The 13,819-nt window shown below is 43.3% G+C and overlaps 1 protein-coding gene across 2 annotated transcripts in view; it reads left to right on the top strand.

The window, feature by feature from the left end:
• The window catches only part of MTOR (mechanistic target of rapamycin kinase), a 4,577,509-nt gene that overhangs the window by 344,949 nt on the left and 4,218,741 nt on the right, over nucleotides 1–13,819 (top strand). For both annotated transcript variants that reach the window (XM_044063218.1, XM_044063219.1), the window contains exon 7: nucleotides 2,384–2,659. In XM_044063218.1, coding sequence (XP_043919153.1) covers nucleotides 2,384–2,659 — 276 coding nt within the window. The remainder of the gene's footprint in view (nucleotides 1–2,383; nucleotides 2,660–13,819) is intronic.

Raw genomic sequence — 13,819 nt, 5'->3', positions numbered from 1 at the left:
CAACTGGAAAGACCCCAAAACTACCTCACCAAGAGGATCAAAGGGCTCAAACAGATGCCATATGCTGCCCAGTTAAAGAAACTCCAGCTCTACTCAGTGGCATACCACCTGCTCAGAGGCGATCTGTGCCTCACATATAAAGCCATGTCCAACCCGGAATTAATGGACATGCAGCAACTCAGAAAATCCAAATCCCATCGAGCTACGCGCTCGAGAGACTTGAACCTCAGCACTGAAATAAATAGGACATGCTGGAGGGACAGATTCATAACCCAGAGGCTCCCTTCACTCTGGAATAAAATGCCAGTCCAGGTTAGGCAGAGTCCCTCATTGACTCTCTTAAAGAGGAATCTTGATGAGTGGATGGGAGATCGTAGGTTTACCCCGGGTATCACTTCTGTGTCACTGTTAGACAGAGGCACAGTATACTAACTTCGAAAAAGGGCATAGCAAAATTCATTTAAAATGGGTGGCGAAAGCCAAACACACTCTGGCTATTCTTATAAATGCCCTAGGGCAGATAGCCTAGTATGAACCTATGAACCCCTACAGTAACCTTAAATCCCTTCGCTCTACCAAAAAATTGCTAGTGCAAACTGTTGAAACCAGCAATTCAGCTGGCGAATCACTATTCTCTAACTCTGCTGGTAAAAACTGGAACCTATTTCCTGCTGAACTCACCACTGACCCCTTCTTATCCCAATTCAAAAAATCCCTTAGGAAATACATAAAAATGCAGTGGCTTTGTCCCTGTACAAAACCTGACTAACCCCCACTCAAACATAATTCGTAAATGAGAACCTCATTACAGGAATAAAACTCTGATTCTCTGTTTAAAATTCTGTGAATCACCCACCTACTGGAAAGATTTAAAGTTAACACTACACCATGTATAATAACCACCTTTAATACACGTGTTTTCCTTTTTCAGATGAAATCTTTAACTATTTCTTTCTCAGCTGCTTGCTTCCAATCTCTGCTGTGTGTATGTGAGAAAAACATGTATCTGTGTGTACATATCGTTAAACAAATCTCAGTTTTGTGATAACTCACTGTAATAATTACACTGTACTTACACTTGTTTTTTTTTACATTTGGAGCTTTTCTCCCCGGGCCTCTGCTGAAAATGGACCTGTATCCAGTCGGACTTTCTCGGTTAACAAATGTAAAGTAAATAAATAAATAAACAGGATCTGAAAGGATGCTGGTGCTTCCTCTCCTTTTAAAATATCTTTAACCCTCATCACATCCCCTGCCCCCACCCCAGCTTCCAAACTTCCACAAGAATAACATCTATTCCTGGAGACTTTCATGCAGATTTACTGTATGTCACCATTTTTAATCTATTCTCCTCCTGTCTTAACTGTTAATTGTTGAGCCTCATTTACCTCTAATCTTGTTTTACTTATTTCATCCATAAACATTTCCATTTGTGCTCTTACTTAATTTCCAAATTTCTTTGCTTTATGCAAATTTTCATAAAACGCCCAAAATATCTGTAATACTTGTACAAGATCTCTGGTTATTTTTCTTGTTATAGGTTCCCTAAGTTTAGATACAACCTTTTCCACTTTATGTTGCGTAAGTTGTTGTGCTAAAAGTTTTTGTGCTCTGGAGTTATCAAAAAACAGTTGCTTAACAGCAGTCTTTCTTAAACTCATTCATGTTATCCAGATACTCCCTTATTTTATCTTTGGTACTCTGTATTTGCACCTCTTCTTCTTCTGTAAGATCCTCCTTATTCTGCAATACTTTAACCTTTGTCAGCCCCTCCAAATAAGTATATTATATTGGCTCTGAAAATAAAGGTACTGATGAGGTTGTGAACGTGTGAGCGTGCGTGTCTGTGTCTGTGCCTGTGTGTGTGTGTGTCTGTCTGTGTGTGTGAGAGACTGGGGCATTGGCTTGTTATAGATTATGTTGTATGTGTAAATGTTTCAGCTGAGGCACAAGTTGAAGAGAGATCAAAAGCCACCATTTATCATTTCTGCAATTATTACTTTGCCTAGTTTGCGCATGATTTGTTTCCAACTTGTTTTATACAAATTGGTGCTCTGCCATGTAGTAGTGGTACTTCAGGAGTAAGCTTTTTGTAATTGTAAACATTTTCTGGTCTTTTACAGCTAAAGGTCTCTGAAAGGTTTGATGAGTGTTTTGCTGTAGAAGCACACACACACACACACACACACACACACACACACACACACACACACACACACACACACACACACACACACACAGAGACACACACACGCACTTTTTAGGCCGTGCCTTCCTTTTGTGGGAGTTGACTTTTCCTTAATTGACTAATGGTTTGTTTTGTTGGCGGTTGTGGTCATAGATAATGTGTTCATCTGTTTTGATCTGTATTTGTTTTTTGCAGCGCTGGAGAGAAGAAATGGAAGAAATAACTCAACAGCAGCTGGTGCATGACAAGTACTGCAAAGATATGATGGGCTTTGGGGTGAAACCACGTCACATCACTCCATTCACCAGTTTCCAGTCTTTACAACCACAACAGTCAAATGCTTTACTAGGGCTTCTGGGATACAACCCCCAGCATAGCATGTTGGGGCTTGCAAGTGCTCCAGTAACAGCTAAGTCTACATTGGTGGAAAGCAGGTACTGCCGTGATCTCATGGAAGAAAAGTTTGATCAGGTGTGTTTTTTCTTTTTTTGCCTAGATACAAGCTGTGAAACTTGGAAGGTTGTGATAATAGTTTAATTTTTTTTCCTGATGTTTGAGTCATTGAACAAATAGATTGTACATAAACTTTGTATATTAGTAGATTGCTTTTTGGACTACCAGCACACATTTTTTTTTCTTTTTATGTTCTTTAAACCTGGATATTAGTCCAACAGTACAAGCAGTGCTGCTTTTTTGTGGTGTTTTAAACACTACCTGTCATTCACCCTGCTCTAGCTTTGTGTGCTTAGATTCACCATTGAGCTGTTGTAGTATGAAATCCTATTCATTCTGCCTTTAAAGAGAAATATAATCTGGTGCACCAGCTGCACGTTATGGCACTACCTTTCTTTATTCAGCATCTGGTGAAACTGGCAAGCACATTGGTGGTACCTTTGTTCTTACCTTGTCGTCATCCTCATTTAAAAACAGTACTGAAGGCTCACAAATGATGGATAGGTTTGACTGGGCAAAATACTTTGTCATTAGACACCGATATGTACTGGGCCCGTTTGAGAGCATGTCTTTACTAAAACGGAACCCTGCACCAATACAACGACAACAGTACCCATAAAGAAATTGTTTTGCTTTTGTCAGAACAGCTGAGCATATGTGGCATTTAAAAATTGAAAACTGAACTTTATGGTTTGTTGATGAAGTTGTTCCAGGAACCTTTTGCCTTTGTGATGCTGCTATTCCTATTTGTGCTGAATTTGAGGTCAGGTTACTGTTAACTTAGGTTTGCTTTTGTTTTTCAGAATTGTACTGTTGCTGAAGTCATGGAGCATACTGGTGCTTAAATGTTTACTGAAGATGAGGCGAGTGTGAATGAAGAGTTTTTGGTATCTGCAGTGGCTACAGTCTGCTTTGCCTAGAAGCATATCTAAGCCAGTATAGCTATTTACAAGTGGATAGCTGATGAGAAGAAATCTTATCTAAACTTTTCTTCCTTTTCTATATCCATTGTTCTGATTTTCTTTGTTACAGTTATTATCTTTTGTTTCTTATGTACTTCCTTTCTGTTAATGTCGCCTTTCCACTTGGTCTTGCATTGTTTGATTCCCTTATCTTGTCTGTGGATGTGAACGGTGGGGTTGGGTCACATTCATAAACTCTGAGTATAAGGCATCAAAATTCTGTGGTACTTTTATCAAGTGTACTGCTGTAGGGTTCAGTACAGATATGGTCTTAAAAGGCCACAGTACAAATCAGTGTTTAAAGACAATGCATTTTGCTCAATCAAGTAGTAGTGAGAATGTTCCACATTTCAGAGAAACGTTTACTCTAAGAAGCCTAGAGGTATACAGATGGTATACTGGGACAGTGTAGTTATGCCGGAAACATTGCCCACTGCTGAGAACCTGCAGTTTAGTACAGTAGGCTGATTGTACAGTGAACAACGAGAAAGTGATGTTGCTGACTTAGGATTTCTGACCTATTAAGGCATAGCCACCAGCAGCAGTGTAGGAGCAGACAACACAGAGTGGGTTGGCGCTATGCCACAATGACACCAGGTCATGCCAGTTTAGAGCCACACGTTGTAGTTTACACATTGTATTCCATTGATGTTCATCAATGATGCGTATTCAACGGCCGAATTTTTCAGCCGGCATGGGCCTTTTCCAAGGTAATTCCCGGTCGGTGCCAGAAAGGCTAGTCTTCTGATTCTTGTGGGAAGCCCTAGAGAGCAAAGACACAGCCGACGTTTCCATTTCTAATTTTGCGCGGAAGGGTGCCCGGCGGTAGCAGTTCGGTGTGCTCCGGTCATACCTTGCCTGGAAAAGCGTAAAGAATTCGGAGGGCAGTCGCCTTTTGGGATGTCAACTTGTTATAATCGATGTCGAAAATAGTTCGACATGGACTTTGTTGTGACGCGTATTTCATTAGGAAGTTTCCGTAAGGATTTGACCTCCTACGACATACCTGCCCAAACCGCTTACAAGGGCTGCCTCGGCTAAGCGACAGTACATACAACAACTATCGACGCCGGGCTACCTCCCAAATACCATTTTCAAACAGCTGCTAATTACCCAGTCCTTTCCCAAATCCGGAACCGCTATACCAAGAATCGCTAGCAAAGCGCCACCAGTCTCTATGTCCACCCAGCCAACCGGGTCTAACCAAAACAAGTTCTGGGGCCGCCCTCCATCAGACGCCAGTGTTCTTTTGGTCCTTTCCCAAACTACCCTGCCACTCTCGGCGGTCCCTCTGTCCTGCCACACTGCTGTCTCTTGGTCCTTTCCCAAAAACCTGCCTTCAGCCCCCTTCATGCACCCCCCACCAAAGTGAAATGATCCAAGCATCTTCATTTCCTATCCTAGGCTTTCCAGCCCCCATTTTATCAGAACATTTACAATGCTCAAAACAATCTTTCTGACCCTCTATCCCAGCCTCACCAAGGCTCAGAGGCTCCGGGCTCATCGCCCCTGAGGAAGAGGATCTGAAAATGGCTGAAGCTTATCAGGGCTTATATCCCCTGCGGACAGGCCCTCCGGACAAGAGACTTAAGGACTCAGAAGAGGAAATTCCTCTCCTGACCACAAGAAGACTTTTTATCGAACAGAAAATTACACAGGTTGAGAGATATCCCACAGAGGAGGATTCGATGCTCCTGTATCTCTGCCTCCTGCACCGGTTTAATTGGGACTTTGTTTAAACTTAGAGCTTCTCTTGAGAGCTCCTGTAAACAGTCCATAATGCAGAACTTTTTGAGATTTCTCTAAGTCCTAATTAAGATGCCCTCTGCCTACCCTTGCCCAGCATATTAAAGGATGATTTCCTCTCATCAAAGCCAAAATCCTGAGGTGGCACTCGCCACCCTGTTTAAACTCTGAAGGTCTAAAGTTCCTAATTCTTAAGTCCCACCATTAAAAGCTTCCTCAAAGAAAAAGTTCCTAATTCCACATAATGCAGCAATTGAAACTTCACGATTAAAAACTAAAGCTATTCAAGGGAATCAAGCCCACTAATCCACTCACCTACACAATTTCGTACTAGACATCAGACGACAACTGGGAAGAACATTTACACCTCGGCCACCCTTGCAGCAAGACATGCATAAAACAAAATGCAAATCCCTGATTTAATGGTTACAATTGAAATTTGGGACATTGCAAACAAAAAGTAAACTTTGCAAACAACCAGACAATGTGGAAATGCAGGACAGAGAAGCAGCAGCTGAGCAAGTGGCAAGTCAGTCAAACACAGACATGCATGTGATACACTAGAGGAATTGACCAGGTCAAATTGAAGGTTTCAAAACTGGATCACAAGAAATGATGCAGATTTTCAAAAGGGTCAGACCAGGTTACAAGCCCAAGGGTACTAAAAGCGCAGACAATGTTCTTTTGGCAAGCATGCCAACCATGACTTACATGAGACAGCAGTCAAAGAAGGAAATGGCGGCACTCAAAAACAGAGGAGCAAACAGAATTCAACCAAGGGGGTCTGTGAGGGACTGGTCACAAAGGCAGCACAATTGGCATATTCACACATGGCAAACCAATGACCAATTGGAGACGCCACCAAAGACAATCTACCCAAGGAAACCATTTCCACAAATTTCCCAATGCCACACCAACCCATGGGGAAAGGCATCAGGGGAAGTGCACAAAAGTACAGAAATCAAACACACAAACAAATCACAACCCATCTAAAGCAAAATTCAACTGCAAGCAGGGCCACAAAAATCAATGGTAAACACCACAAAGAAAAGGAAGCGACTGGAGACCCAATCAAAATAAACAGCACAACTACAAATTTCATTGTTCTAAAAATCCAGTATTACAAAAGGCATGCCAAATCTACCACAAAAGGCAAAGGGGTTTTGGCTTAACTATGCCAAGCTCAGCTTCTAAACTGTTATCTATACAACTTACCCCCACGCTAAAGATACCTCAGGATGCCAGCAGTCTGAAAAATCTGGTAATATTCTCCCCATTGAGCTCCTTGGACTATCAATGACCAGAGAGTATTCTACATTACTCCTGCAATCAAATTCAAGTCACTGCAGACTTCAAGCAACTCATTTCTCATTTATCGTAAATCTGCCCCAAGTATTCTATTGGACCTCCTGCATTTCAAACATCATGTCCCAATCACAAGTTGCCTTTACTATTTGATACCATAGATTTCAACGGCACTATCAAAGGCTTATCACAACCTGCATTGCTCCTTTTGGCTTTCTAACTAATGCTTCAGAGTTACCACTCCAGCACACCATCAACAAAAAAATTGGGATACACCATCAACAAGGAGAAATCAAACTTTTCCTCTTACTCTACTGATCCAAAACAGGGATAGGGAACTCATTACTTCTAAATTGGAAAAAACAACAGACAAATTACTTGCTTTCTCTGAGACTTCAAAATGCTTGCAAAAAAATCAAACTTACTGCCCTTCTCTCAGAAAATTACCTGATTCCTGGTCCTCCTTGCAATCAAGCTTACCCACCCATGCATGCACATGAAACAAAGGTAAACAAAAACTATAACCTCAACACAGTCACAGCTTAGAAAGTACCAGGCTTCAATGTCTTGAAAACAAAGGCATTTCTGGGAGCAAGATACAGGTGCATTCTAATCCCATGGCACAAAACCTGCAAGCCTCCATTCATAATGGTAAAAGAAAACAGATCGCCTCATTCAACACAGTCACAAGAAAGAGGGGCAGACATACAGAAAGTCTACAAAACAACAGACAAATCCAAATGCCTAAATGCTGAAAATAAAAACTCAGCCCTCCCCCATCTGCAGAGCCGAACAATGCCACAGGAATCAGACAGATCAAACTAACAAAAGACACAGTATACTTACACACAGGTGCATTAGGACAAGATGGTGCACAAACATCAAAAAGCACATGACACATCTCATGACAGCTCTGCAACTAATGGATAACACATCCGCAGAGCGCTCATGCAATTGGGCAACATGGACAGCCAGACATAAGAACAGATGCCTCAGCATCCTCACATCAATTACAAGCAAGGCGGGACTCATCCCAAACTCATTAGATTTTGGTGGACCATGAATCCACTCACATGGACATTTGACTCCCACAGAACCATCATGCAAAAGGACCTCACAAGCCATTCATGAAACTGGGAACCAGAAATTCAAGGTATATGACAGATCCTCAGCATGCAGAAGGTACATCCGCATTTATTCAAAATTGCTTTTGGCCCAAACATTTGCTCCAGATTGGCTTGCCACCCACAGGTATCCACTATTGAGGAGCCTTGCACAAGACTTCACACCTTCACTAGAACACAGTGGGACTACTCCCCACATGGACAAAACTTTCAGTTCTGGCCTTCAACAACTTCAAAACTCTTCACAGTCAATGTCAACTGAAGCTCTAAAAGCACAAGCCAGGGAAAAACTTCATCAACAAGAACTGCTTAAAGACAACATTGAGGGAAGAATTTGAAGACTTTCTCCACAAATTAAAGCCCCCAGACCTAACAACGAAGAACTGTTAATGATTGGAATCCTAAAGAATGAACAAACATTGAAGGAAATTATAGCTGTGAAATATACACAGAAAACTTCACATCTTCCTGCTACTCCAACTCAATTTCTCTGCCTTCTCATACCTCAGAAAGCTTTTACTCCTCAGGAAGCCACTGCTTTTGAATGAAGAACGGTACTCACCAACTTATATAAAGGCCCTCAACATGCCTACAGGCAGCAAAGGACCAGTTTCAGCTTGAACCAAAACAACTCAAGATAAATGCACTTCAGCCTCCTTGCATTCAGCTGCTGATCTGGGGTATTCTATTTCCTCCACCACACAGCTTCATTCTCTCCATCACTTCAACACCAGGCTTCCATGTATATTCCATCCACTCAGCTTGTCCAAAGTACTATCCCCTCCCTAGACGCTGCTCCAGGCATCTAGGGTAGCTTTTCAGCAAGATCCACCTCAAAACCTAGGAGGCTTAACCTGCAATTCATCAGTGATGAGGGCCTGAGGCAGCCCTCAAAGGGCCCTCATATATTTAGAATCAGGCAGGGTCCCTCATGCATTAACTCCCAGCTCAAAAAGTATCTGAAATGCTGTGGGGGTCAAGGGAAACCTGTAACTAAACAGACTATTTCCAAGTAATAATTTATTGCTTTCATTCTCTGTTATCCCCTGCATACGCTTCTGTTATTCTACTCCTTGCCACTCTTTCTACAGACCTCCCTGTCACCCATACCTAGCCATTGGTTCTTACCAGCCCAAAACAGTAGATGAGAAAATATCTGACCTGTCTAGTACCTAATGCCTTCTAGCCTCCTAAGGTCTGCCTTTATACTCCAGAGGCACTGGAGGGCTTGCCACTGCAGTTTTGCAGGGCATAAGGTCCATAACACTCATTCCAGAGCCTACTACCCACTACATTATTTCAGTTTGAATACCTAATATGATGTAATTACTGCAGCTGTAATATGTTTAAATGATAGTAGTTCACCTGAGATCCCATAAATGTAGTAGTTTCTTACAGCTGCAGTCTTATCTTCCCCCTTGGTAAGACCTTTGGCTGTGGAAGGGCTATTCATACCTGCTGACTGGGTTATCCTACTATGTTTTATTTTTATACTTTTACTTATTTGTATACTTTTGTATATCAATCCCTTGTGGGCACATCTTTGCTGGGGCAAAGAAGACTGAAAGAAGAAAGAAAGAAGGCGTTTATACTCTAGCCTCTGCCTCCTCAGAAGAGTACTTGAATACCAATACGCAACAAGATAACCGACCAAGACTTTCACCCTGACCGAGGACCACAGCTAAAAAAACCTGAGTGTATAATTACTGCAGCTGTAATAGCCCTCGAACATCTACATTTATGGTAGGTACAAAACTGTACTTTTTCATCCCTGACTGTATTACAGATGAAATGTGTTTGCAGTTTTAGTGCTGCTGTGGGTAGATGTTCATTTTTATAAGAGTTCCACCAAGGCACAAAACCACTGAAAAACTGCAAAAAGTGCCAAGGGACATGAAGAACACCAGTCAAATGACAATAAAGGATATTTATTCAACCAAAGCAGACATTCCACAAAGCATGTTAACGCTTCACAAATACAATATGTTTTCGTTCATAACAAACTTCATCAGATGTGGGCTTATGAAGGATTCATAAAAATATCGAAAACATCAGCAATGCTTATTTAACACTGCAGCCTGAACATTCTTCAGAAGCATTTGTTTATCCACTGCTTCCCTTCACCATTACAGACTATTCTGTTGCTCTTTCCTCTGTCTTCTGACTTATTGTAGGAGTATTTCAGCCCTCAATCAATCCCCAATGGACTATTAGAAATGGGAGAACTTCTCTTCACAATTACACATCGTTTTGCTGATAGGTTCTGAAACAAACGCAGGGATTATAATTTATAGTACTTAATTAGCATGCCCATGACTGAAGCATTGTTTCTCTGTATCAAACTGTATGTCCGTGACACTGCCATTTTGTATGAAATTAAAATTGCAACATAATTTCAAATATCTGCATCTTGTACCATTATTTAGACCATAATACAGCAGAACCTGGTAACACTGACTCACAGTTTGATACAGAGAAACAATGCTTTAGTCATGGGCACATTATTAAACTGCTAGAAATTATAATTCCTGCTTTTGTTTCAGAACCCATCAGTAAAATGATGTGTAATTGTGAAGAGAAGATGTTCTTCGTGTTTCACTGTTGCAGTCATTACATTTGGGTTATCTGCTTGCAGTAGCCCTCAGTTGGCCTGAATAACAAAGTCTTGGCTCCTGTGTCAGATGCTGTCCCTTCTTCCATGACGTCAGGTCGTCAGGGGTATAAAACATGCAGCCGACGCCATTACATCAGTCTTTCTTGCCGTGTGGTGCCCAAAGCAGAAGCAGTTTGCAAGTGCCAGTCGGTCGACTCCTGAAATTTTTGTTTCCTAGTTTCAGAATCGAAATCTTCAACTAAAGCTAAGTACCCCGCTGGGGAAACTTTTTCATGTTAAGTTGTCTATCTTGCCTTCGTTCTTGCTGGTTAAGGATCGGCTCCGACTCGGCCATTTTCAATAGCTCGAGAGCTGTTTACTGGCTCGAGGCTACCCCTTATCCCATGATGCCTAGCGATAGCTACTCAGATCTCGTTTCCCGCTTCAGCTGCGAGGTGTCGTTTTTTTCTGGCTCAGGCTTGTATAGAATTTTTTTGTGTAAATTCTTACTAGAATTTAACTCTTCTAGTATCTTATTATTAGCGATAGTGTTGTTACTGTGGTAGATAATTGTTTATTCTATAGCATCCTCCTTTTTGTAGAAGTCGTTTAACTTAGAGAGTTCTCCCCCTCCCCCCTTCCCCTGGTTAGCCGTTTGACTTAGAGGCTTTCCTACTGCTTTTTTCTTATAGGCTAGCCGTTTAAATTAGAGGCTTTCCTATTACCTTCTTAAGAAAAAAAAAAAACGTTATCTATATCCTTTCTAAATGGTACTGGTGTGCCTTTTCAGTAGGTGTGTTTTTTGTTCTTGTAGAACTGAATATTGCTCTTTTTTATTGTTGGTTAAATTGGTTGGTTTCCTTTCTCCAGTACAGTATGTCCAAGGAATCTAAGGTTTCTGGGTTTAAGAAATGTGACTCATGCTGTCAGAAAATGTCTCTGACAGATGGACACACTTCTTGCGTCTATTGTTTAGGCGCTGTGCACCTGCAGGACTCTTGTTCTGATTGCCATGTCTTTAGTCTAAGAGTCCTGCAGGAGCGTAAGAACAAGTTGATTCTTAGGGGTCTGTTAAAACCCCAGGATTCACCGGCCAAGAGTTCACAGCCAGTGAAATCCCCTAAATCCACTAAGCCGTCGGCTCCAATTTCGGAGCCGACTTCGTTCAAGATTTACCTTCTATGTCGGTTCCGGCTGGCACCGACAAGACAATCTCCCCGTTGGCTCCATCAGAGGCGTCGGGGCCGTCGCAGAGCCACAGGAGGCTGAGGTCTCCTTCCTTAGAGTCGGTGCATTTAGCTCCTTGGTCTCCTTTACTTCATAGCGAGCGTAGTCACCGATCCTCTCACTCCTCTAGGCTGTCGGATCATGATGTGGAGAGAGTAGTCAGTAGGTTGCTAAATTGTTGTCCAGCCCTCCTAAACAGGTATCGGCTCCATCCACTTCTCTTGATGTTCCTCCTCCAACTCCAATGAATTCGGAGCCGGAGTTTGTTGGGGTTCAAGTAGTGGAACCGTTGTCTCTGATAACTCTATCTCCTTCGGTTCCGACGTCAGCTCCGATTCCCTCAGTGGTACCTTCCATCAAGGGATTTGGGCGGCGTGGCTTCCTCGTCGGCTCCGAGGGGGCGAGTGGCATCGGACCCTTGTCTGACTCCGTTCTCCCTCTCGGAGCTTCGGCGCAGGTGAGCTCGGCTCCAACAACGGCCTCGGAGCTGTCCCCCTTGGTGCGGAGAAAGATTCCTATTTTTTCAGAACCGGAGCTTTCTCTGCATCGTGGCAGGGACGCCTTTGATGTCATGTGGAGTGTGCTGTCCTCTGAGTCAGCTCCACTTTTAGCCCCACCGGCTCCGTCCCCTGTAGTACCTGTGCCAATTTCTGCTCCTCCTCCAGACCCTAAGTGTGGGGAACCGATGCTCCAGGACACCCCATTGGGTGTTTCCTCCTCTTCTGAGGCCTCTCCTGATCACTCAGAGGAGCCCCCCTCGGAAGAAAAACTGTAAGAGGAAGCACATTGACTCCCCCGAGTCTGTCACTTCTAATACAGACTTAGATGATTCGGAAGGGTCCCCGAGATCCCCCTCTGAAGATGTTTCCTTCTCGGACATCCTAGAAATGCTTAAGCAGAGGGGGAACTGGAATCCCCTAGCCCCCACCGAGGATGAGTCTGTATTTCTGGATGCTTTCGGTTCCCGACCTTCCACCTCCTGGGTTTCTCCGCCTTTCGATCCACTTGTGACAGTAGTGGCTCGAAAGGCTTGGTCAGCTCTGAATACAGTGGAACCAACTCCAAGGAGACCTGGTAAATTCATGACAGTACCCCAGGATAAGCAATTGCTTTCGAAAGGTGTTCCTGTTGATGCCATGGTGGTAGCAGCAGCCACCAAAAAAGAGTTAGCGGAGACCTCTTCGTCTGTCCATCCCCCTAACAAGGAGTCTAGGACGATGGACAGATACGGGAAGCGAATGTTCGCTTCAGCGACTTTCTCTATGAGGTCACTGAACTACATATGTCATTTTACCCAACTTCAAAGGGATCTCCTTAAAGAGCTCAGAGATACCCTTCAAGATCCAACAGCTGAGGGAGCACAAGCCAAAGTAGCTTCCCAGCTAGCGACGCTTAATTCTGTTGTTAACTTGTTAACTCCTCCATGAGGCTCATTTCCTATGCAGCCGATGGGGCGAGTAGAGCCGCAGGTACGGGTGTGGCCTTAGGAGGCATGCGTGGCTGTGTAACTTTGCGGAACCCTTTCTAGTATCTTTCACCAACACTCCCTTTGATGGTTCCTTTCTTTTTGGACCACAGGTGAAAGACACTTTGACTAGGTGTGAGCAATAAGGCAAGACTCTCTCTGCTGTGGAAGTCCGTTTTTCCACTCCCTCTGGACCTTACCATAAGGGTCAGAAGAGTGGGAAGATGTGGTTCATTAAATCTCAGGGAGCCTTGCCTGATAAACGTAGTGATTTTTCCTCCAGAGGCAGAGGGGGAAACAACAATAATAGATGCCTCCCTCGTGGCAGAGGGGGTCCGCAGAACCAGGGCAACAGAGAATCTTTCTCTGATAAGCCCTTCTAGCATCCCTGAAGGGTTGCCCAGCTGCTCACCTCTGGAGGCAGTCGGGGGAAGACTTTCATTGTACACAAAAGCCTGGCAGAGTTTAACACAAGGCAGATGGGTACAGTCCATTATATCCAGACGTTACAAAATTCCCTTCCATCAACCCCCCTTACAGTCAAGGAAGACCCTTCCAGATGTTCCACCCAATCTGAAGGAGCAAGCAGTAATAGAAGTTTCAAAACTGCTAGAAAAAGAGCCATCCAGGAAGTCCCTGCAGACCAGCACGGATCCGGAACTTACTCAAGGTTCTTTTTAGTACCAAAAAAGACCGAGGACTGGAGACCGATTCTGGATCTCAGCAGACTAAACAGGTCTGTACAAAGAACAAAGT

This window comes from Protopterus annectens, chromosome 2.part1 (assembly GCF_019279795.1).
Source record: "Protopterus annectens isolate FY-2018-M chromosome 2.part1, PAN1.0, whole genome shotgun sequence".
NCBI lineage: Eukaryota > Metazoa > Chordata > Ceratodontiformes > Protopteridae > Protopterus > Protopterus annectens.
Note: the sequence above shows the minus strand (reverse complement) of the source record. Positions and strands in the feature narration are given on the sequence as shown.